Raw genomic sequence first — 24,130 nt, 5'->3', positions numbered from 1 at the left:
TCAACCTCAACTCACAACACAAATCTGATAACTACCATTTTCGAATTCTCAAACCCTAATGAACTAAGAGAAAACTTACATCAATTCGAAGGTCTCATTGCAAGAATTCCAGAACATCTTTTGGAATCAAAAATGGATAACCGGATCAAAAGATACGGCGATTTGAACAAATTTCAAGGCAAAGAAAAGAGAAGTGCTCGACTCCCTGTTCAACTTGTTCTCCAATTTCTGAATTGATCCTTACACATACAAGTATACATGCTGAGTAATAACTTAAAATTCTGATAACTCATTCCTATTTGCAATTTAGCCCCTCAAATCTTCAAAAATTGCAATTTGGTCCTCAGCTTCTCATTTCATTCAGTTTCAATCCTAAATAATTTAAGAATATTAGAATTTAAATCAAAACTCCAAATATTTTCAAATTAAATATTCTCGGATTAAAATTAAATAATTCCGGGCGTTACACACTATGCAGCAGAATAATTGACTAATAGTAAAAGTAAATAACACAAAAATAATTATGCACAAGTACTAAGTACTTGTACAATGCCTCATGGCGAAATAATCACTAGAAAATCAAATCAGTTTACAAAAACTAACTAGTGATTGTTTTACGAAAAATCTACTTTTCTCAACAGATTGAGAAAATAAAAGACTTCCTAAAAACTAGTAAAAACTAGAATAATAAATCAATAGGAAGTTCTAAACCGAAAACGAAAACCAAAGAAACACTTTCTGAACAACACTTCACTCGTATGTTCTTCAGTGTTTCCAACACTACTCGGCAATACAACGTAGCAGTAGTATTTCTTCAGAAATTCTTCAATGATAGATCTTCAATACTCTAGAATTTCTGCAGTAATTTCTCTATGTATTTTGCTCTCTACGTTTCACTCTCTCCTCTCTTGATTGTCTCTCTTGTTCTTGTACAATCTGATCGGTCCAAGCACTCCTATAAATAGATCTTCAATATATTTCCATAAATAAGATCCTCAAAGAATGAAAAAATATATCATCAGAAATCACATATTTCGAATCAAGATATATCTGATATTACCAATTTTAAAACATGTTCTAAGAAAGGCAAACTTATAAATATGGAATTTAAATGCAATAAGAAAATAATTTAAAAGACATGTGCACAACATGTTCTTTCAACCCGATTTAAGTATTGGATAGATCAAGTTGGAAACACTCCGGGCTCTCTCTAATTATTAATTCTTCATATACGAAGTTTTGCTCACCAGACTGGACTCGAGATCGAAAATTTTTGTTACACCAACAATTATTTGTGGTGCACACACATATACAACCATGCCCCAACAATCTCAGTGCTTCACGATCGATGGGTGCCATACATCTTGTCTCTTTTATCCAATACAATCTGGAAATTTTATTCGAAAATTTGACTCCAAATTTCTTGTAATTTCAAATATACTAGTACAAAATATTCACATCTTCTAAATACTAGCCGTCGTGGCACACGCGCGCGTTATGTGTGTAAAACATGAAAATGATAAAAATTAGACATTTAAAAGAATCTATGTTTATGATTATGTATGTATGTAATAAAATATAATTAAGTGAATAAGAGATGTATTGCTACTTAAAAAAATGAATGTATCAAGAGGTTGAAACTTATAACTACACAAAACAGAAATAAAAATAAATTCAAAAAAATATAGTGTAAAAAAATATATGGAGTCCGTTGCAGGGCCTAAGTAGTGGAGATGAAGTTTGGAGAGAGATGAAGGTTGTTGGAAGGCGTAATAAATGGGGAGGAAGTTTGGGAGAAAATTTGGAGAAAGATAGTGTATGTATAGGGGTATGTATAAAAGGAATAAATAGGTGAAATTTCCTAAGTTATGCGATCCAAGAAGACTTCCTAAGTTAATAAATCAAGGGAATGACTTTATTTTGGATCACTATAATTAGCAAGAAAATGATATAAAAATAGTAGCTAATTAGGAATGCAAGAATATAATTTCATGATAGATTGGTTTTTTATAATATATTTAAAATATTATATACGGTATTTTAATCTATGCCCACTTGATTTAATTAAAGTGCCATTGTAAATCCTATTGATGAAACACTTGCAAGATAATTTTACGAGTAAATTTTGTAAGATGGATATTCGAATTGGGTCATCCATAAAAAATTCATGAAACTGTTTCACAAAAACGTACTCTTTGATAAAAGATCGGTATGCTTTGGTTGCGTCATGCGAATTAGAAAACTTTGAAGTGCTACCCCTGAAAGTTTTTTTTAATGGTGTTGGTATGTTTAGTTTTTCCCACATTGGTTGGTTAGATAACCTGAGAGTTTAATATATAGACAAAGACAACCCTCACCTCTTGAGCTAGCTTTTGTGGTGAGTTAGGTCCAAGTCAATTTCTAACAAATGGAATGGTTTTTGGGTATTTGCATTTCATATTTCTTCAATTTTGTTGAGAAAATTGCACTTTTAGTCTTTATGTGATTTTGGAAATTTCTTTTGTTGAATTTCATTCCTACTTCACTGTTTTGGACTTTTGGTTTGTGTTTTGTTGTTATATTTAGTTGTTTCTATATCATGATATTAGTATGACGCTTCAATACTCTGAATGATAAATCGTCAAAAACCAAAAGATACATAAGTGATTAGAAGTGAAATTTGACAATATATAGACCGAAATTTTAAGGATGCAAACATATAAAAGCCAAAAATTGTAATTTTTTTCAAACTTATTTTATGAATTTAATTATGTAAATCACACACACTGTGAATATATGTAAATCATATTTACTTATCTAAATTGTTAAGAAAAATAATTTGTTATTGGAGTTAAATACACATCAGTAATAAATCAAACAATAATAAAACTGCCAATTTAAGGGCCAAAAGAATCTCCACCATTTTCGAACTAAAAAACAAATCTAAGCGGTTGATGAGATAGCCGACCAACGCATATCTTCACCCCCACCACCACAAATTAATTTAATTATTCTTATACATGATTTTTTTAAATGATCCTTTTCATTTTAATATTTAAATAAATATATTTTTTGGGTATTTTAATTAGTTTTGTCCCCATAAAAAAAAAAAGTCAAAGCTGACGTGGATACGAGGAAACCATTTTTCGTAAAAAATAATGATACCATCTGTTGAACTACGCAACAAAACAGGAGATTTGGTATTCCACGAAGGAAACCGCATGCAAAGCAAATGGTTTCCAATTTTTTAAATTCCTTCGTACGCAACTACTTCTCTCACCCACGGTGGGAGCTGCTACTCTACGCCGCCGCGTGGATGGCCATCTTAATGGCGACGGTGTCCGTGGCCTCGTTCTCGCCGGAGTTCGCTTTCATTTCGGCGGCGGGCCCATCTTCTTCCTTGTCCAGAGCTTACTGCGGCGTGGACGGCGGCTCCTTTAGGCTGCCATTGGATTCTCCGTCTGATAACTTTTGCATCCCAAATCAGCTAATCAGGGGATCTCTACTAGATTTCCTAATCCCGCCGGTGTTCGCCGCGGTTATGGTGTTCGGCTCGGCCTGCATGATTAGAGGCATTGGATTTGGGGAGGACGATGAAGAGGTGGAATATTGAAGTGGGTAGTGTCGATGCTACCCCATTGGGGTATTCAATGACCCATATTTAATGTAAGGAAGATGCTCACATGAACATCTCGCTTGCATAAAATAAAAATAAACGGGATCGTTGGATGTGGGCATCGACATTACCATTGAAGTGATCCTATTAGGGTTTTTGGGTTCTTGAATTCAATCTCACTTTTATTTTATTTTATTTGTTTGCTTTTTTGATTGCTTTTGAATTTGAAGACTCCAAACTTGGGGGTTTTGTTAAATTTTATCTCTAATTTCATACATTTTATTTGTTAACATTAAGAGCGGGTTTGAATACAAAAGCTTCTTCAAAAAATATTTAAATAAGTCCAACTTTTTAATGTGTTTTTATTAAAAAAAGCAGAAGCGACGTTAGTGCTTTTAAAGAAAATTTAAATACAAGCAAGCATAAGCATAAAATTAAAACCAAAATTTATGACTTTTAAAAAAAAACACTTATTGCTTTGCTTTTTAACCAAACACGGTGTAACATGCTGATTGTGTTGCATTAAATAAAATAATAAACACTAGTTTGCAATGGCTTAATTACTAATCAGTATATATTTAACAAAATGGAGCTAGCTGGGGAAAGAATAGCGATGATATTTAAATTTAAACCAATCATGGAAACAAACATGAATGAAATATACATGCACGTACGCAGTGCCAAATAAATCTTAAAATTTTTGAAACATTCAACACCATGAATGATCGAACACGCACAAATTTATCGTAAAACATGAAATGCAATCTTCATCTAGCTGCATCGATGATCTTGTTGCTGAAGCCCCAAAGTCTCTTGGCCAAGTTTTCATCCCTGGCATATGTGCTTGGTTTGAACTCGTTACAATCAACAAAATATTTCCCCGTCACTCCTTTCAAGCTCAGGTGCAGCGCGACATAGCACGTCGTGGCCGCCCCCTAAAACCACCAGCAATATCACAAAACCATGGAGTTCATATCATTAGATACTAGCTAATTAAGTTTAACACTAGTAAGTTTTTCAAGAAACATCATATATATGGTGATAAAATAAGGAATTGTGGGTTTCTTAATTTACCTGTGGGACATTCTTCCATAGGATGCAGGTGAAAAACTTCAAAATTTCTGCATATAATGGAAAGTTTAGAAATTAGAAGTACTTGAATAATAAAAAAAAATTGGCAAAAATTCTTGTTAGACTATCTCACGGGTTAATTTTGAAAGACTGATATCTTATTTAAGTTATCAATAGAAAAGTATTACTTTTTATGCTAAAAATCTTACTTCTTATTGTAAATATGGGTAGAGTTGACTCATCTCACAAGAGAACTAATCTAAAAAAATTAAAGCAGCTAATTGTGACTCGTGAGATTTTAATCAGTACTCATAAAAACTCCGGAATGTTTGAAGAGATTTGTCATGATCAATCCTGGGTGCACTGAATTCACTGTTACATTTGCCCCCTCAGCCTTATATCCAATCCAAAAATAGATATATATCAATATATGAGTAATCGCACGTAGTCAAGATAATAAACTATATTAATGTGTCACACCACCTAAATAAATGTAATACATTTTTCTGGAGACAAAAACTCTTATAAGACGGTCTCAAGAGTCATTTTTTTTAGACGGATCTCTTATATGGGTTATTCATTAAAAATATTACATTTTATGCCAAAAATATTACTTATTATTATAAATATGGGTAGAATTGACCCGTTTCTCGGATAAAACCGTCTCACAAAAATATTACTCTTTTCTGGAAGTGTAGACACATAAGACATATTACGTACAATTACAACTTCAAAAAAAGATTTACATTAAATACCTGTAAGCGACGTGATAGCTCCGTGGCATGCAAGATATTGGCCAACTTGGATTGGCCATACGCCCTCTTGTCACAATAACTATGGAAAATAGTCAAAACAAAGAAATCGAATCAAGGGACCAATTTGCAATGCAACTAATATAACATAAATTATATTAGTACTTTCTCTATCATATCTTCCAATTTTTTTTAAAAGTGAAACAAAATAAATACCTTAAAAGAGAAGCAACAAAAGCCATACTTTCTCTATCATATCTTCCAATTTTTTTTAATAATTGGTACTTTTCAAATCCTAATAAAATACTAATTTTTTTTCTTCAAAAAACATATATATATAATTTACAAACATACTCGTATTAATTATATGGTCCAAATTAAGACTCCAGACACAGGCCTTACCCCCACCTAAAAGCATAACTCATGACACGTACGACACCGTTCGGATTTGTCTGATTCAAAAAAGTGGGACCTTGCAACATATATTTATATATATATATATATATATGGGCATGCATGGGCTAACTACACCCGGACAAGAACAGTGTTTTTAAATAAACCAAATTTCCCTTTCCAAAAAATTGCGATAACTTTTCTATTTTGTTTTTTTTAATAATTAAATTAGAAAAAAAAAACAGTTTTATAATTCAAAATTAAAAGCGTGTCACACTTCATGAGAAGCTCCCTCAGATTCTGTGATACATCATTTAGAAAAATAATTAATTATTATTATAAATTTGGAGACTAACATATTAGAGAATGAACTACGTTAAACTTCTAAAGTGATTTTATCTCGTTAACTTTTTTTTGGGATCTTGTTTTTATCACAAATTGATATATTTTAGTATAAGAATATGGTACATAATGATGTACATTCTAATGGCTAGTGGCATTGGGTACACCAATGTTTTGATAATTAGACTTGTGAACGAATCGGTCTGACTTATGATGCTCGAATTGAAAAATTGTTTAATAAAATATTATTAACAATATATTTTAAATTTTAAAAATCTAAAAGATTTATATAAATAAATAAATATAATATTTATTATAGTTTGAAAAATAAATAACTATATAAACTAGGAAAAAAAATGCACACGCTTTGTCTGTGTAAAATAAAGATTTTTTATATGTATTTTTTTTAAAAAAAAACAAAGAATAAAATGAATGGAATTGTGGGTAGTTAATAGAAAAAAATAATTATGAAATTATGAGATTTTGGTGTTCTCAAGATAGTTACTCTAATAGTCTCGTCTTTTATATAATAGTATAAATATATTCAAATTAAATATCAATTATAATTATAAATTAAAAAATAAATTAGTTAATTAAATAATACAACAGTACTAAATAATATTTTTAATGAAGTAAAAAACTCAAATAATCATGTACATATATAATAAAAATAAAATTTAAGATTTTTTTAAAAATAAAAAAAATAAAAAAATCCAATAAACCATTTGAACCGATTTTTCGACTCTTGACCGATCCGACCGACTCTTGATTGACTTTGACCGAACCATTAAAACAGGTTTTTAGCTTGTTTTTGGATTAGATCTGTGATCGGTTCACAGTCACATCGGTAAGTTCGATCTGATTTTGAAACATGGCAATACACATTATATAACCATATATTATATTTAATGCAAACAGTAATGCTTATACAATAATGTCTTTTTTTTTTTTTGCAACATGGTAATCAGTTTTCAAAAAAAGAAATATGGTAATCAGTTCCTAAATTTTTAAAATCGCCAATGAGGTCTTGGCCTAATGGTCAAGACTGAGGCCCTGAGATCAAGAGGTTTCAGGTTCGATTCCTGCTGACTGCGGGTAGATTTTCTAATTTATTTAGGTAGATTTAGTTAATTTCTTAGCTCGAGACAAGCACGTCTCGAGTCTATGCTCAAGTCTCGTCGGTTGTGCGGGCAAATTTCACTTTTTAGTGTTGCAATATAATATAATTTTGATATTCGATGCAATTTGTACTCAAAAAGTTCAAAAAACAACTTTTTAAAATCAAATATTTCGATTTATTATGTCGTTGAACAAAATGAAGGAAAGTTTGAAGAAGCCCAATATTATTACAAGGAAAGCCAGAATCATGATAGGCTGGAAAGTCACAAGTGTGATCTAGGTCCCGCCGTCCCGGTATATTATATGGGTCTGTGCCCATATGACAATCAATAATAGCCCAAATCGAAGGCCCAGATAATCGATTTGTTGTCAGTGCCCCAGTAAGGCCGACCAAGTCCAAGTAAATTCCGGAGCCCCATTTTCAAATATTCAGTTATTTAGAAAGATCAGGTCGAGTTTGAATACTCAAAAGATGTATAAAATTTTTGAGTCCATAAGATTGAACAATATACATACATTAAAGATATGTGATCAAATTTTTTTCCCATGTTTATTTGTCTTTAATCAAATATTTTTTAATCATATTTTTCATTATACAGTTCATTTTATAGGTGTTAAAACAAGCCAGCAAACTGAACATACACAACCCACCGCAATCCACTATTAGGCGGGACGAGACGTGTTTGGTAAAACACCAACCCAACTCACATATTATAGGTGACGAAGTGAATCAATCTAATTTGACGGATTTTAATGAACCGACCCGTAATCCACCACAACTCATTGTTATGTGGGACGGAATGGACCTGCCCACCCACTCGTCCCACATACTTAATTAATTTCAGTATGAAATATAAATATTTTTTGAAAAACATCCAATATGAAATAATGTCCACAAGTAATAAGCGCCATCTCACTACGCACAAAACCCATGATTCACACAAAGCCACGATTGAAAGGGAAAAAAGATTCATTTTTTATTGATATTTTATTCTTTCAAAATTTTATTTTCCTTCATTTCTCACGAGAATATTGACGTCATACTACTCATATCTATTATCCAAAATTAGCTGTGCAAAATTGTTTACAACGTTGGTAACCCCCTCGAAGTGGAATATGCATACATTCTATTTACTAACATATTATAATGACTTCAACTTATTGAAATTTGAAACTACTTAGAAAATAAATCGAGCTACGAGCCTTTGGATTATTATTTAGACATGATTCTTATAATTAAAAATTATATATTTTATGTACATGTATATACATTTTTGAACCCCCTTAATTAATATAGGGGTTCCGGATACAAGTATTCAGCACAGCCCATTAGTAGCCTGATAGGCCCAGGGACAAATGGGCAATTTCACATGAATGAATTTCTGCATCTCCAGCAATCGTGCGTGCAATCACGTTTTATATCTCCGGTGATAAAAAACGGTGACCCGTTTTCCATGGAAGACCCGGCGACCCGACCCTTACCTATGCCCGCTTCCATCTCCCAGCAAGCGTTCAATTCAAACCTCAATTCCAGAGAACATCTAGATGGAGCCCCGCTCCTCCTCTCGGAGCTCCAGACCCGCTGCGATGATCTGGATCGAGTGCTTTCGGATCTTGCGTTACAGCTCCGTTCGAACCTGACTCGACACTCTGATCACTCGAATCGGGTGGGTTCACTCTTCGAGAATGTCCATGCCCAATTGCAAGAACTTTGCAGCTCTTCTACTCGGTCATCTTCAGGTTGGCCAGTGATGTAATTTTGTTTTGTTTTATTTTGATTTTGATTATGTCTTAAACATTTTGATTAGGAACCAGAGAATACTGATTTTTATTTTTCTGCTTTTATTGATGTGCGTAGATGGAGGATCGAGGAGAGGGATGGTGGAGGAATTGCAGGCATTGGCGAAGGAGGTGGCTAGAGTGGAAACAGTGCGAAATTATGCAGGTGTTTGCTGGTTTATCAAATTTTGGTTTATATGTGTAGCTCAATTATTTATTTATTTTTAAATATTTGTTGAAACATATCATCTGAGGAACTATTTGAGTGTAAGTAATGAAAATCACAAAGGCTGTAAAGGGTTTTTCATTTTTTTGCATATTAAAAGTATGGTGAGTTTTTATCTGGTGTTAGAGTTTGATAACGAGTGAAAATGATGGATGGCTTAACTGTATGAAGTTGAAGAGTGTTTAACCTTAAAGTTTTAGCCTTTAGGGAGGATTGTGCGTGATTATGGTATTCCAATCGGTCTTGTGTTACTTAAACCAATTAAAAGTTAAATGTTGTGGGAGCGATTTTGAAATCTATACACAAACGTTTGGTGGTGTATTTAATGAGTTTTTTTAACATTAGTCCTCCTAAAGTATTATTCGATTATGTAATCATTGTTTTCCCTTTGCATATGTACAAAGAGTATGTGATTCTTGATATTTGTGGGGGGAAGGAACAAAAGAAACTGGAAATATGGAAATTTGATTATCTATTTCTTGTCTCTTGATTGACTCAGTCCTACATAACTGATTTCTTCATTATTCTCAGAGACTGCATTGAAGCTTGACATGTTGGTTGGTGACATTGAAGACGTTGTGTCCTCCTCTATGAACAGAACTTTGAGAAAGCATTCGTCAACAAAGAATTCAGAAGTGAGTACCCTTTAAGGGTATGTTTGCCGTATATTTCTTGGGCTACTCTAATTGGCTACTCTAATTGCAGTATCTGATTAAAATTTAACTTATGTTTGAAATCAGCTGTCAATATTAATGATAGTCAATTTATCTTTACGTGAGGAATGCCAAACTTTCATTTTTCATGCTCAAATTTGGTTCCAGTTATGTGTAAATTATTAAGATGAATAAGATTGTTTGGTATAGAAATTCTCTTTTGTTTTTAGATTAGATCAATCAAACATAATTCAATGGTAAACTATGTTTCATCATGGATTAATACTCTTCAAACAAAATGAAAGTACTTATTGGCATAGACATTGAATTCTATCACCGAGAATGATTTTAACCTTTAGTTTTGTGTGCCATCCAGTAAATAGAAGTAGAGCTTTCATCATTGCTCGAATATTGTAATTTTCTCGCGTACACTCAATTGTGGATTAAAGCAGCATTATCAACAAATTTGAAATAAATGAAATTTTACATTGTGCATAGGTATGAACATGAATTGAATTGAATTGAAGTGCAATCCCTCAAGTTAATTGGTTTTTTTTTTCTCCCGTTTTGTTCTTTTATTTTTTCTCCTTTATATTTGCTTTCTTCTACTTTGCAGGATATGCGCTCAGTCGCTTTAAGACACCTTAAATCAACTGAAGATCTACTTAGTTCTATTTCAAAGACACATCCTGAGTGGAATCGACTTGTTTCAGTTGTTGATCATAGAATAGACAGAGCATTAGCAATTCTAAGGCCCCAAGCTATTGTAGATCATCGAGCTCTTCTTGCTTCTCTTGGATGGCCACCACCTCTGTCAACCCTGAGTTCGTCTACTTTAGGTGCAGAAAGATCAACTGAAGTGCAAAATCCTCTTTTCACAATGAAAAGTGACTTGAAGCTTCAGTATTGTAAAAGTTTCTTGGCATTGTGTGGTCTGCAGGAATTGCAGAGACAGAGGAAGTCTCGCCAACTTGGGGGGCATTATAAAGATGTCACACTTCACCAACCACTTTGGGCTATTGAAGAACTTGTGAATCCTATATCTGTTGCTTCTCAATGCCACTTCTCAAAGTGGATTGAGAAGCCAGAGTACATTTTTGCACTTGTTTATAAAATCACTCGAGATTATGTTGACTCTATGGACGACTTATTGCAACCGCTTGTCGATGAAGCAATGCTATCTGGTTACAGTTGCAGAGAAGAATGGATCTTGTCCATGGTGTCTTCCCTATCAACCTACCCGGCGAAAGAAATATTTCCCATGTATGTGGATCAGCTCAGTGAAGAGAGCGTACCTGGGACCCAAACTCAGGCTAGGTTATCCTGGCTTCATCTTGTGGATCTGATGATTGGATTTGATAAACGAGTTAAAACACTGGCTGCGCACTCCAGGATGCTTCTTTCTCTCCAGGAGGATGGCAATATGCAAAATCTGTCTGTATTGACTGTATTTTGTGTTATGGATTATGTCGGAGCGATCATGACGATAATAAATGCGAAATAAAATAATCAACAAGAACACTAAAGATTTACGTGGTTCATCCAATATAGGTTTCGTCCACGAAACTGCTGCAATATTTATAACCGAAAAAATATTACAAGTGTATACAAAACACTATATCTCTCACCAACCCAAACCCCGAGTATTACCGATAAAATATTTCTCTAACTCACACAAGAGATCTTCGAAAAAAACACTCTTTTTTTTCTCTTTCTTTATTTTCTTCTCTCTTTGTTAATACAAAAGAAGAGAAGAATGAGATATTTGGAATGAAGAGCTAAGCTGCCTTTTATAGGCAAATCTTTACGCGTGAAATTAAATGTCTCACATTTAATTCACTTTCCCAACTTTCCAACCAACGCTTGCCACCTAACAAATCTTCCACTTGAAGATTTGATTTCAATCATGGCTTCACACAGTCAATGTAGCAGCTCAGGCTCCCTCTCTTATACTTGCAGTCCAACTGAAGTCGAGCCTAACTTCAATTTATCAGTGGTCACCACCTTTGTGAACATATTAGCTGGATTTTTACTTCCAGGAATCTTCTCAAGCATCAAGATTTTATCTTCCAAAATCGATCTGATGAAATGGTACCGAACCTGTATATGCTTCGTCCTAGCATGATAAACAGGATTCTTTGCCAAATGAATAGCACTTTGACTGTCACAGTGTAATGTGCTATCCTCAAGCTTCTGACCCAATTCCTCAAGGAATGATCTCAACCATATCATCTCCTTGCTAGCTTCTATCACTGCAACATATTCAGCTTCAGTTGTCGAAAGTGCAACAATATTTTGCAACTTAGACACCCAACTTACTGTCGTACCACCTAATGTGAACACATATCCAGTAGTACTCTTTCTGCCGTCTAGGTCACCACCCATGTCGGCATCTACAAAACCTTGTAAGCCTGAATCTGACTTTTTGAAGTACAGAGATGAACTGATAGTACCTTTCAAATATACGAGAATCCACTTCACTGCTTCCCAGTGTTGTTTTCCAGGATTGCTCATAAACCTGCTCACAACTCCCACTGCATGTGCTATGTCTGGTATGGAGCACACCATTGCATACATGAGGCTTCCGGCAGCAAATGCATAAGAAACCTTATTTATATAAGCATGCTCCTGCTCCGTCGATGGTGATTGAGCTTTGGTTAGTTTGAAATGACTAGCCAAAGGAGTACTCACCGGTTTAGCTTCATCCATGTTGAATCTGCTAAGCACTTTTTTCACGTACTCGGCTTGAGATAGCTTCAAGACTCAATTCACCCTTTCTCTTAAGATCCTCATACCAAGAATTTGTTTTGCAGCTCCCAAATCCTTCATATCAAATTCTTTTGATAACTCTTTCTTGAGTTTATCAATCTCTTCCAGACACGCTCCTGCTATCAACATGTCATCCACATATAGTAGTAGAATGATATAGGAACCTTCAATCTTCTTCACATAACAACAATGATCCGCCTGGCACCTCAGGAAACCGTTGTTATTAATGAATCCATCAAACTTCTTGTACCACTGTCTTGGAGCTTGTTTGAGACCGTACAAGCTCTTCTAAAGTTTGCAAACCATTTTTTCTTTCCCTCGTAGTTCAAATCCCCGTGGCTGCTTCATATAAATTTTCTCATCCAAGTCACCATAAAGAAACGCCGTCTTTACATCCAACTGCTCCAGATGTAAATCTTCCTTAGCCACTAGTCCAAGTACTATTCTGATAGTGGTCAGCTTCACCACTGGGGAGAAAATTTTGGTGTAATCAACGCCTTCTCTTTGTTGGAAGCCTTTTACAACAAGTCTTGCCTTGTACCGTTTGCTGCCATCAATTTTTTCTTTGATCCGGTACACCCACTTGTTGTGTAATGTCTTCTTGCCTTCCGAAAGTTCCGTTAACTTTCACGTCTGATTGGATGACAGTGAATCCATTTCATCTTCCATGGCTAACTCCCACTTGGTTGAATCATCATTTTGCATCGCTTCTTCAAAGGTCTCTGGTTCACCTTTATCAGTCAGCAAAATATAATGAAGTGCAGGGGAGTATTTCTGAGGTGGTCTGATTGTTCTCGACGATCTCCTGAATTCAATCACCGGAATTTGTGGATCAACTTCTTGTGCAGTTTCTTCTTCCTGGTTACTATCCTTTGACTCATTCATTGGAATATCTATCAATGATACTTCATTTGACTTCTGGACTTCTGGACATTTATCTCCTACTGCAATGTCTGACTTGTCCTTCTACAAAACTTGCTCATTGAAAATGACATCTCTGCTCCGAATGATATTCCGATTTTGGTCATCCCAGAACTGATAACCAAAATCATTATCTCCATAACCAATAAAAAAACACTTCTTTGATTTCGGATCAAGTTTCGTTCTGCTGGCTGAATCGATGTGAACATATGAAAGACAACCAAACACTTTCAAGAACGAAAGGTTTACTCCTTTGCCGCTCCAGACCTTCTCTGGTATTCTGCAATCAAGTGGTACCGAAGGTCCTCTGTTGATCATATATACTGCAGTGTTAACTGCATCAGCCCAGAATGATTTCGGCAGTCCACCGTGCAATCTCATGTTCCTGACTCGCTCATTCAGGGTCATGTTCATCCTCTCAGCTACACCATTCTGTTGAGGTGTACCAGGAATGGTTTTCTCCATCTTGATCCCGTTCTGTGCACAATACTTCTTAAACTCAAAATCTTCATATTCTCCACCATTATCAGACCGTAAACACTTCACCTTCAAGTTGATCTCATTCTCCACCATGACTTTTCACCTCTTAAAGGTTTCGTAAACATCAGATTTATTTTTCAAAAAATAAACCCAAACCTTCCTGCTCGAATAATCGATAAATGTGACATAATATCGTGAGCCGCCAAGGGATGTCACAGGAGATGGTCCCCACACGTCAGCATGAACCAAGTCCAACTTTGTTGCTTTCGGTTCTCTACCGCCTTTCGAAAAGCTCACCCTTTTTTGTTTTCCAAGAACACAACTTTCACATAGTTTGTGTTCGATAGTTTTTAAATCCGATAGCTTCCCTTTTGATATCAACATCTTCATTCCCTTTTCACTCATATGTCCAAGTCTACAATACCATAGACTTGAGTTAGCTCCAGTATCCACAGCTGCTAACATTTCTCTGCAACTGGAAGTCATGTAGAGGGAATCCAATTTTCTGTCCTCGAGCAATAATCATGGCTCCTTTGCTAACTTTTCAAGAGCCATCACCAAAAGTCACTTTATGGCCTTCGTCATCGAGCTGTCCCACTGAGATCAGATTTCGGGTCAACTTTGGTACATGCCTCACTTTGTTGAGTTTCCAGATAGATCCGTTTGACATTTTCAAACTGATATCACCCATACCAGCTATTTCCAACGGTTTTCCATCAACCAGAAAAACTTTTCCGTAATTACCAGCAATGTAATTACTGAATACCTCATGATCACCGATGGTATGAAATGAAGCTCCCGAATCCATAACCCATGAATCAACCGGGCTTTCCATGGATAGTACTAAGGCATCATGTACATTCTCAGTAACAACATTTGCATTATTCTTGGGTGATCTGCAGTCCTTTTTCATGTGACCAGTTTCACCACAGCTCCAGGACTTCAATTTCTTTTCAAAGGTATTTTTGTCTTTTTTAGTTCTTGATTTGGATCTGCCACGCCATCGGTTAGAATTTTTTCTCTACTCCTGCCCCTACTTCTGTTTTCGAGATTTAGGGCAGATCTCGATGATGTTGCTTCTTCCGAATCCCTCCTGCGAAGTTTTTCACCAAGGATTCGATCACTGACATTATTGAATTGTAACTTTCCTTTTCCAGCAGAATGGCTAACCGCTGCCCGCATCGGCTCCCAAACATTTGGTAAAGACGCCAAAAGAATAAGTGCACGAATCTCATCATCAAATTTGATTTCAACCGATGTTAGCTGGGAAACAATCGTGATGAATTCATTGACGTGTGCTGCCACCGAAGCACCTTCCTCCATCTTCAACTTGAATAACTTTTTCATGAGGAACACTTTATTATTTGCTGATGACTTCTCGTACATGTCCGACAAAATGGACATCATCTCCTCTGTGGTTTTTGCCTCTGCCACGTTGTGTGCCACGTTCTTTGTTAGGGTCAATCGTATTACCCCCAACACTTGTCGGTAAAGAAGCTCCCACTCATCATCCTCCATCTTTTCTGGCTTCACCTCGGATAGAGGTTGATGTAGCTTCTTGCTATACAGATAATCTTTAATCTGTAACCGCCAGAACGTGAAATCTGTACCGTCGAACTTATTGATTCTCGGTCCCGATCTGTCATTTTCGGCCATCGCTTCTACTGCCTTAATAAAATTTCAAAAAATCTTTTCTGATGTGGAAGATCAGACAAAGCTGCAACCACGGATCATACTCAGAATTTTAAAAAAAATTTCACCAAGGCTCCCGGACACCATAACAGCTCTGATACCAGTTGTTATGGATTATGCCGGAGCGATCATGACGATAACAAATGCGTAATAAAATAATCAACAAGAACACCAAAGATTTACGTGGTTCACCCAATATAGGTTACGTCCACGAAGCTGCTGCAATATTTATAACCAGAGAAATATTATAAGTGTATACAAAACACTATATCTCTCACCAACCCAAACTCCGAGTATTACCGAGAAAATATTTCTCTAACTCACACAAGAGATCTCCGAAAAAAATACTCTTTTTTTTCTCTCTTTATTTTTTTTTCTCTTTGTTAATACAAAAGAAGAGAAGAATGAGATATTTGGAATGAAGAGAAAATAAACATTTAATAGTCAATCTTTCTCCAAAATAAATATCGGGGTCATTTCTTCTTGCTGTTTCACATTTCCTTTTTTTTTTCCTTTTATTACTAAGAGTGTTCTAAAAGGTGGCACTTATGTGCTAGTCCAGGACTGTAACACCCGGTATTTTAATACGTAAATTCGCATACATAATTAGGAAATTTATTTATTTGAAATTTTAGATTATGGGTTAAATATTTATGTGAAATTATTTGTGCATGTTTTAAGTTATTTTTAAGCATTTAACCCATAATTAGTGATTTTCATGATTTATGGAAATTTAATTATTTTATCGCGTAGAGGAGACCGTGGACGGACGAGATGACAACTTTCTATCCAATTTATTTCATGAGCCTTTTTAGAGCCCAAAAATATTATTTTGAGTTTTATTTCCTCAAAATTATCAGTATTTAATTTTATATATTTTTAGGAGTCCGTTTTTATTCAAAATAAGCCAAAATAATGACTTTTTACTATCTTTAAAATTCCCTTAATTATATATTTCGGGATTTTATTAAAGTTATCAGATTTCAATTATTATTTAGAGCTTTTAAGTTATATATTTCATATTTAAAATTTCTTATTAATATTTTTAATTATTCCAAAACTTTATTTTAATTAAAATTTCACCGTAATCTACCCAACCCTTACGTCTCCAAGCATCAGCCGCCACCCCATTCCTTGTTCTTCATCTTCTTCATCGGCTAGCATCTCTAAGGACTCCATAGTCACGATTTTGAAGCTTCCTAGTTGAGTCATCGTCGTCCCGTCGTCCCGGAATTGTCACGTTTGCCTTTTTCTCTTCAAACATCGGTGAAAGGCATGATTTTCTTTCCTATTTTTCGTACCTATCAGCTATTATAGTGTGTGTATTGTGTATGCATCGAAAACTTTAAAGATTTTCAGAAAAAGGTTTCGGCTTTTATGGAGTTTGTGACTTGTCGTGTGTTTTGATTTTCATGTTCACGTTTCTTAGCCATGGTTGCGTATGACTGCTGGTAGGTGTTCAGAGGGTGTGTGTGAGTGGCTTGGACTCGAATGGCTCGAGTGGTTCGAGCCAAACGAGCCCAGGAAAGCCACAAAGTCGGACGGCCTCCCATGGATGCGCAGACTAGGGTTTGGGGAAGGGGGGTTCGGCTAAGGGCTCTAGGGTGCATGGGGCTGGGTCAAGGGCTAGGTTCGAACCGCCCAGACGTGGGCTACGTCTGGGCGGCGGCGCTTCGGCCAGGGGCAGCCGGAGCAGGCCGGCAGCAGCCAAGGAGTGGCTGCTGCTCACGGCCGCAGCAGAAACGAGAGTAGGGACGATCGGGTTAGGGTTCCAGGTGGAGTTCCGGGTCGGGTTGGTGATCTGGGTCAAGTCAGTGGGTCATGGGTTATGTTAGTTGGGTTCGAGTCCGGGTTAAGTTAGTTGGGCTCGGGTATTTTATTTTTAAGTTAATTAATAAGTTTAAGTGTTTAATTGGGCTAATTAGTTTAATTATTTAATAGGCTATATTTAATTTTCTTAGTGGGCTTAAATAATTAATTTAAGTTAGTCCACTAATTTTTATGGGCTTTAGGGCCCATGGAAATTATTGGGCCAGTCTTTGGGCTTTTGGGCCCATTGGGCCGGAATAGAGTGTTATTGGGCCAGGATTGTTTTAATGGGCTTTAATTAATTATTTGGCTTAGAATAATTATTATTGGGCATAAGTATGTTAATGGGCCAGTCTCAGTGTTAATGGGCCAGCAGTTCAGTACAACCCATGAGAAATTGCATGTGTCCTGAATATATATTTAATTATTTTTATGCATGGAAGTTATTTTTAATATTTATATGTTAGTATGAAATTAAATTAAATATATATGAAGGACACACATTTTATTTAAGTACATGCATTCATGAAATAATTTTTATGCATGATTTAATGTTTAAGGTTGAGCAAAAGAAAATAATTTTATGTTGGAAGTTGAAGTAGTGTGACAATTTAAGGGGGATTCGTCCCCATATGTGAGCTATTGAAGGGCAGTTTACTGCCAATTTAAGAGGTGATTCGTCACCGCCACGCACGTTGGTTTACCACGCTGATCAGTATTTAATGTATGTATGGTTACACTATGGAGACGACCTTTCGATGTTAGAAAATACTTTTCTCAACAATGTTTATGTATTATTATGATATTCAAGTTTAATTTAAGTTTATGTTATGTTCATGATATTTTTAAGCATGCTCATTTATGTATATGTTATGTATTAGTATTAAAGTGATTTAAATTATTTTAAACCTTGTTATGTTAGCATGTTGGGCCTCTAGGCTCACTACACTGATATGGTGCAGGTGAGTACGTAGAGGAGGACGTAGTACCCACCGGCGGCGAGGACCTATGAGCGGACATGCAGTAACCCCGTGACCGTTGTCTGAGTCTACGTCATGTTTTGAATATTTTTATCATGTCATACATTTTATTTATTTTCAGTGGTGGATATTATTACTCATTTTATTTAAATATTTTCAGTGCATGCAAATTTTATTTATTTTGCTTATGTCAGTATTTTATTAAATGTTTGACTCAGATATTTAATTTATTAAAGGTTGCATTTTTATTTAAGTTATTTATTTTTAAATTTATTTATTCTGTGCATATATGTATGAGCATGTATGTACATATTTTTACTTAGTAAGTGTAAAAAAAAAAAATTTCCGCATATTTATTTATATTTAGAGAGTTAGGATCGTTTCAGTTGGTATCAAAGCACAGTCCTTGGAGGGGTCATTACTGCTATGCGAGCTCAGAAATCCACGCTACCGGTCTGTAAGTTTTAAGTGTTTATAGCTTGATTTACTTTTAAGAATTTAAGTTAGCATTAATGTTAAAACACTTAGTTATGCATGGCGATTTACGTAGAGATATATGTGATGGTGCAGAATGCCTCCCAGACCTATGAACAGACGTGAGGGATCTCCACCTCCACCCCAGGATCCACTTGCAGCATTGGAGCAGGCCAATGCTAATATGATGGCAGGGATTACTGCTCTGTTGGAGAAGCAGGCTGCACGTCCTAGACTGTCCCACGAGGAGGACGTAGCTGAGCGGTTCCAGAAGAAGGGACCGAAGGATTTCACTGGTACCACCGATCCATTGGTGGCTGAGGGGTGGATTCGCTCTTTGGAGTCCATCTTTGCATACATGGGGATTACTGACGCCGACAGGGTGAACTGTGCGACTTATATGATGAAGGGAGATGCAGCTCTTTGGTGGGAGGGTGCTGCCAGGGGAGTACATCTTCCTACATTGACTTGGGCGGAGTTTAGGCGTATCTTCTACGCCAAGTATTTCACGGAGGATGTGCGCAGTCGCATGATCCGGGAGTTTATGAGTTTCCGACAGGGGGACATGTCAGTGGTTGAGTATGTGAGACAGTTCGAGAGGGGCTGTCATTTTGTGCCTCTGATTTCAGACAGTCCACCGGAAAAGATGAGGCAGTTTGTGGAGGGACTGAAGGCGGATATCAAGCATGACGTACGTATGATGGACGTCGCTACTTATGAGGCGGCAGTTAGTAGAGCACTGAGGTCAGAGGAGGGTAGGAGAGAGATACATCGAGAGCAGCAGGGGAAGAGACAGATTCAGTCTGGATTTCAGCGACCATCTTCGCAGCCTCCTGCGAAGAAGCAGTATACTGGGCCATCTAAGGGCCCGAACCAGCAGCAGAGGCCACAGCTGCCGAGGGGCGGGGCCCCTAATACTGGAGGTTTTCCTACTTGCTCGAAGTGTCAGAAGATGCATTCGAGAACTTGTCTTCTGGGAGCAGGAGTTTGTTTCCACTGTAGAGAGCCAGGGTACCAGATAGCTAATTGCCCGAGGAAGAAGAACACTGCTGGTAGAGTGTTCGTTATGCAGGCAGAGGAGGCGGACCCAGATACCTCCTTGATCACCGGTATATCTTACCTCTAGTATTTTATAATTTCTTCCTTTGGTTAAGAATTTTGATTTTTTTTTCTTTGTGGAATAATTTGTTATTTGGGTTACCTATATGCATGTTAGAATAAGAAGCATGTTTTACTTGTGATTAGAATTAAGGGTTATTAGTTCATCTTTGGGGGAAAGTTTGGTAGTGGTATGAAATTGTTGGGATTCTTCTGCGTGCAGGGAGAATTCTAGTTGGAGGCAACTCCACGTTTGCGTTGCTAGATTCAGGGGCTACGCATTCGTTTATCTCCCTGGAGTTTATCAGACGGATAGGCATCACACCTGAGATTGTTGACAGTGGTTATGATGTCACTATGCCGTCAGGACAGATTATTTCTACCTCTAGTGTCATTCGAGAACTGGAGTTGGAGCTTCAGGAGCACTCCATTCGCGCAGATGTGGTGGTTTTGCCATTGAGTGGATTTGATTTGATATTGGGTATGGACTGGTTGACAGTCAATGGAGCTTCGATTGACTTTCGTCGGAGATCAGTGTCAGTGAAACCATCAGAAGGCGACCCGTTTACTTTCCATGCATCTCAGAGCAGTGATATTTCTCAGGTGATATCTCTTATTCAGGCGAGAAAGTTGTTGAGACGGGGTTGCCAAGGTTTTCTAGCAAGTATTGTCACGGCCTCAGGACCATCTAGCAGATCATTATCAGAGATAGAGGTGGTTCGTGACTTTTCGGACGTCTTTTCGGAGGATGTTGCAGGAATTCCACCAGTGAGAGATGTGGAGTTCAGCATTGACTTAGTGCCAGACACCGTGCCTATCTCTAAGGCACCATACAGACTTGCTCCTACCGAGATGAAATAGTTGAAGGAGCAGATTCAGGAGTTATTAGAGAAAGGCTTTGTTCGTCCTAGCTTTTCTCCATGGGGAGCTCCAGTATTATTTGTGAAGAATAAGGATGGCAGTATGAGATTGTGCATCGATTATCGAGAGCTCAACAGGGTCACAGTGAAGAATAAGTACCCACTGCCGAGAATAGAGGACCTATTTGATCAGTTACAGGGAGCTTCGGTGTTCTCCAAGATCGACATACGATCTGGTTATCATCAGCTGCGAGTTAGAGATGCAGATGTGTCCAAGACTGCTTTCCGGACACGTTATGAGCATTACGAGTTCTTAGTGATGCCATTTGGGATGACCAATGCTCTAGTGGTTTTCATGGATCTCATGAACCGGGTTTTTCAGCCGTATCTTGATCAGTTCATCATAGTCTTTATTGATGATATCTTGATCTACTCTAGGAGCGTTGAGGAGCATAGGCAGCATCTACAGACAGCCTTGCAGACTTTGAAGGAGCATCGTTTGTATGCCAAGTTCAGCAAGTGCGAGTTTTGGCTCGAGCAGGTGGCATTTCTTGGCCACATTATTTCGAGAGATGGGATTGCAGTGGATCAGTCGAAGGTTGAGGCAGTGCAGAAATGGGGTATTCCGAGGAATGCTTCAGAGATTCGCAGTTTCTTGGGTTTGGCAGGATATTATAGGAAGTTCATCAAGGGTTTTTTCTCTATTGCAGTACCCTTGACTTCCTTAACCAAGAAGAACGCGAAGTTTATTTGGAGTTCAGACTGTCAGAGGAGCTTCGATCAGCTGAAGGAAGCACTCACTAACGCACCGGTTTTGGCGATGGCAGTACCACACGAGGAGTTAGTGGTGTACACCGACGCGTCTAAGCTAGGTTTAAGCGCAGTACTTATGCAGTGTGGTAAGGTTATTGCTTATGCGTCGAGGCAGTTGAAGATTCATGAGCAGAACTACCCGACACATGACTTGGAGTTAGCAGCAGTGGTCTTCGCTTTGAAAATCTGGAGGCACTATCTGTATGAAGAGAAGTGCAAGATTTTCACTGATCACAAGAGCCTCAAGTACTTCTTTACTCAGAAGTAGTTGAACATGAGGCAACGGAGATGGTTGGAGTTGGTGAAGGATTACGATTGTGACATTAGATACCATCCAGGTAAAGCTAATGTAGTGGCCGATGCTTTGAGTCGGAAGTCGTCAGTGGTATCGTGTTTGTCAGTGCAGTTACCAATGCAGAGTGAGATTCAGAGGTTTGATTTGGAGTTTTACTCGAGTGGTCATGCACCGAGCTTATCAGTGTTGACGGTGCAGCCAGTTCTGTGAGATCGGATCAGGGATGGATAGCCTACAGATGGGGAGTTGCAGCGTTGGAGACAGAGAGATGAGGCCAAGGGTGGTCTTCTGTATACAGTTGTGGATGACATTGTTCAGTATCGTGGTAGGATGTGGGTACCGAATGTCGATCAGTTAAGAGCTGAGATTTTAGCAGAGTCTCACACATCTCCGTACTCCATTCACCCCGGAAGTACAAAGATGTACCGAGATTTGCAGCTATTGTATTGGTGGCCCGGGATGAAGAGAGACATTGGGAGAGTTGTGTCAGAGTGCTTGACTTGTCAGCAGGTCAAGGCTGAGCATCAGCGTCCAGCAGGACTTCTTAGACCTTTTCCTATTCCGGAATGGAAATGGGAGAACACTACGATGGACTTTGTAGTTGGGTTACCGAGGAGTGCCAGAGGTTGCACAGCTATTTGGGTGATCGTGGATAGACTCACCAAGTCAGCTCATTTCTTGCCGGTGAGGACTACTTACTCGTTGACACAGTATACAGAGCTTTACATCAAGGAGATTGTTAGACTGCATAGCATCCCAGTGTCGATAGTATTAGACAAAGATCCGAGATTTACGTCTGCATTTTGGAAGAGTTTGCACACTACATTGGGGACTAGACTTTTGTTCAGTACAACGTTCCATCCCCAGACAGATGGTCAGTCTGAGAGAGTGATTCAGGTTCTCGAGGATCTACTGAGAGCTTGTGTCATCGACTTTCAGGGCTCGTGGGAGACTAAACTGCCATTAGTGGAGTTTACCTATAACAACAGTTTTCAGTCATCTATAAGTATGGCTCCTTATGCAGCATTGTACGGAAGGAGATTCGGAGATCGTGCAGCAGACAGCTGACATTGTGACTCAGATTCGGAATCGAATGAGAACTGCTCAGAGTCATCAGAAGAGTTACGCAGATACTCGACGAAGAGATTTGGAGTTCGCAGTAGGTGATCACGTGTTTCTGAGAGTGTCACCTATGAAGGGAGTTGTACGATTTGGCCGGAGAGGGAAGCTTAATCCGAGGTATATAGGACCATTTGAGATCTTGGAGAGAGTTGGCACGTTGGCCTACCGTTTAGCTCTACCGCCAGGGCTTGCAGCAGTGCACAACGTTTTCCATGTATCCATGCTTCGAAGATATGTCTCTAACCCGTCGCATGTGTTGGATTTCGAGCCCTTGAAGTTGCCACCTGATCTAGTTTATGAGGAGAGGCCAGCGCGGATCTTGGCTAGGGAGGAGCGGAGACTTAGGACGCGAGTCATACCGATGGTCAGAGTCAAGTGGCTGAATCACTCGGAGGAGGAAGCTACTTGGGAGACCGAGGCAGACATGAGAACTCGCTACCCGGAGTTGTTCGGGTAAGTACTTTAATTTCGAGGACGAAATCCAATTTAAGGGGGGGAGAATTGTAACACCCGGTATTTTAATACGTAAATTCGCATGCATAATTAGGAAATTTATTTATTTGAAATTTTAAATTATGGGTTAAATATTTATGTGAAATTATTTGTGCATGTTTTAAGTTATTTTTAAGCATTTAACCCATAATTAGTGATTTTCATGATTTATGGAAATTTAATTATTTTATCGCGTAGACGGGACCGTGGACGGACGAGATGACAACTTTCTATCCAATTTATTTCATGAGCCTTTTTAGAGCCCAAAAATATTATTTTGAGTTTTATTTCCTCAAAATTATCAGTATTTAATTTTATATATTTTTAGGAGTCCGTTTTTATTCAAAATAAGCCAAAATAATGACTTTTTACTATCTTTAAAATTTCCTTAATTA

General features: G+C 37.4%; 2 protein-coding genes and 1 long non-coding RNA gene across 4 annotated transcripts; 2 read left to right on the top strand and 1 right to left on the bottom strand.

Moving 5' to 3' along the window:
* Positions 1 to 3,211: 3,211 nt before the first annotated feature.
* Positions 3,212 to 3,832, top strand: LOC140877099 (uncharacterized). The gene has a single exon (XM_073280623.1). The coding sequence runs from the start codon at positions 3,212 to 3,214 to the stop codon at positions 3,590 to 3,592; it is 381 nt and encodes a 126-aa protein (XP_073136724.1). The 3' UTR covers positions 3,593 to 3,832.
* Positions 3,833 to 4,327: 495 nt separating this feature from the next.
* LOC140877108 (uncharacterized) lies at positions 4,328 to 5,556 on the bottom strand. The gene is made up of 4 exons (XR_012149241.1): positions 5,422 to 5,556; positions 4,976 to 5,060; positions 4,670 to 4,716; positions 4,328 to 4,530 (listed from the first exon to the last, which is right to left on the bottom strand). It is a non-coding gene; the product is annotated as an uncharacterized lncRNA (long non-coding RNA).
* A 3,129-nt stretch (positions 5,557 to 8,685) lies between these two features.
* Positions 8,686 to 11,523, top strand: LOC140884210 (RINT1-like protein MAG2). Of its 2 annotated transcripts, XM_073290892.1 has the most exons (5): positions 8,686 to 9,012; positions 9,131 to 9,217; positions 9,809 to 9,912; positions 10,547 to 10,769; positions 10,871 to 11,067. In XM_073290892.1, the coding sequence occupies exons 1-5, from the start codon at positions 8,727 to 8,729 to the stop codon at positions 10,915 to 10,917; spliced, it is 747 nt and encodes a 248-aa protein (XP_073146993.1). In that variant the 5' UTR covers positions 8,686 to 8,726; the 3' UTR covers positions 10,918 to 11,067. The 2 variants fall into 2 exon arrangements, with proteins under 2 accessions (XP_073146993.1, XP_073146992.1); XM_073290891.1 differs by having other exon boundaries at positions 10,547 to 11,523.
* The last annotated feature ends 12,607 nt before the right edge of the window (positions 11,524 to 24,130 follow it).

Source organism: Henckelia pumila, chromosome 2, assembly GCF_033568475.1.
Source record: "Henckelia pumila isolate YLH828 chromosome 2, ASM3356847v2, whole genome shotgun sequence".
NCBI classification, from domain to species: Eukaryota; Viridiplantae; Streptophyta; class Magnoliopsida; order Lamiales; family Gesneriaceae; genus Henckelia; species Henckelia pumila.
This window is presented reverse-complemented; position numbering and strand designations above follow the sequence as displayed.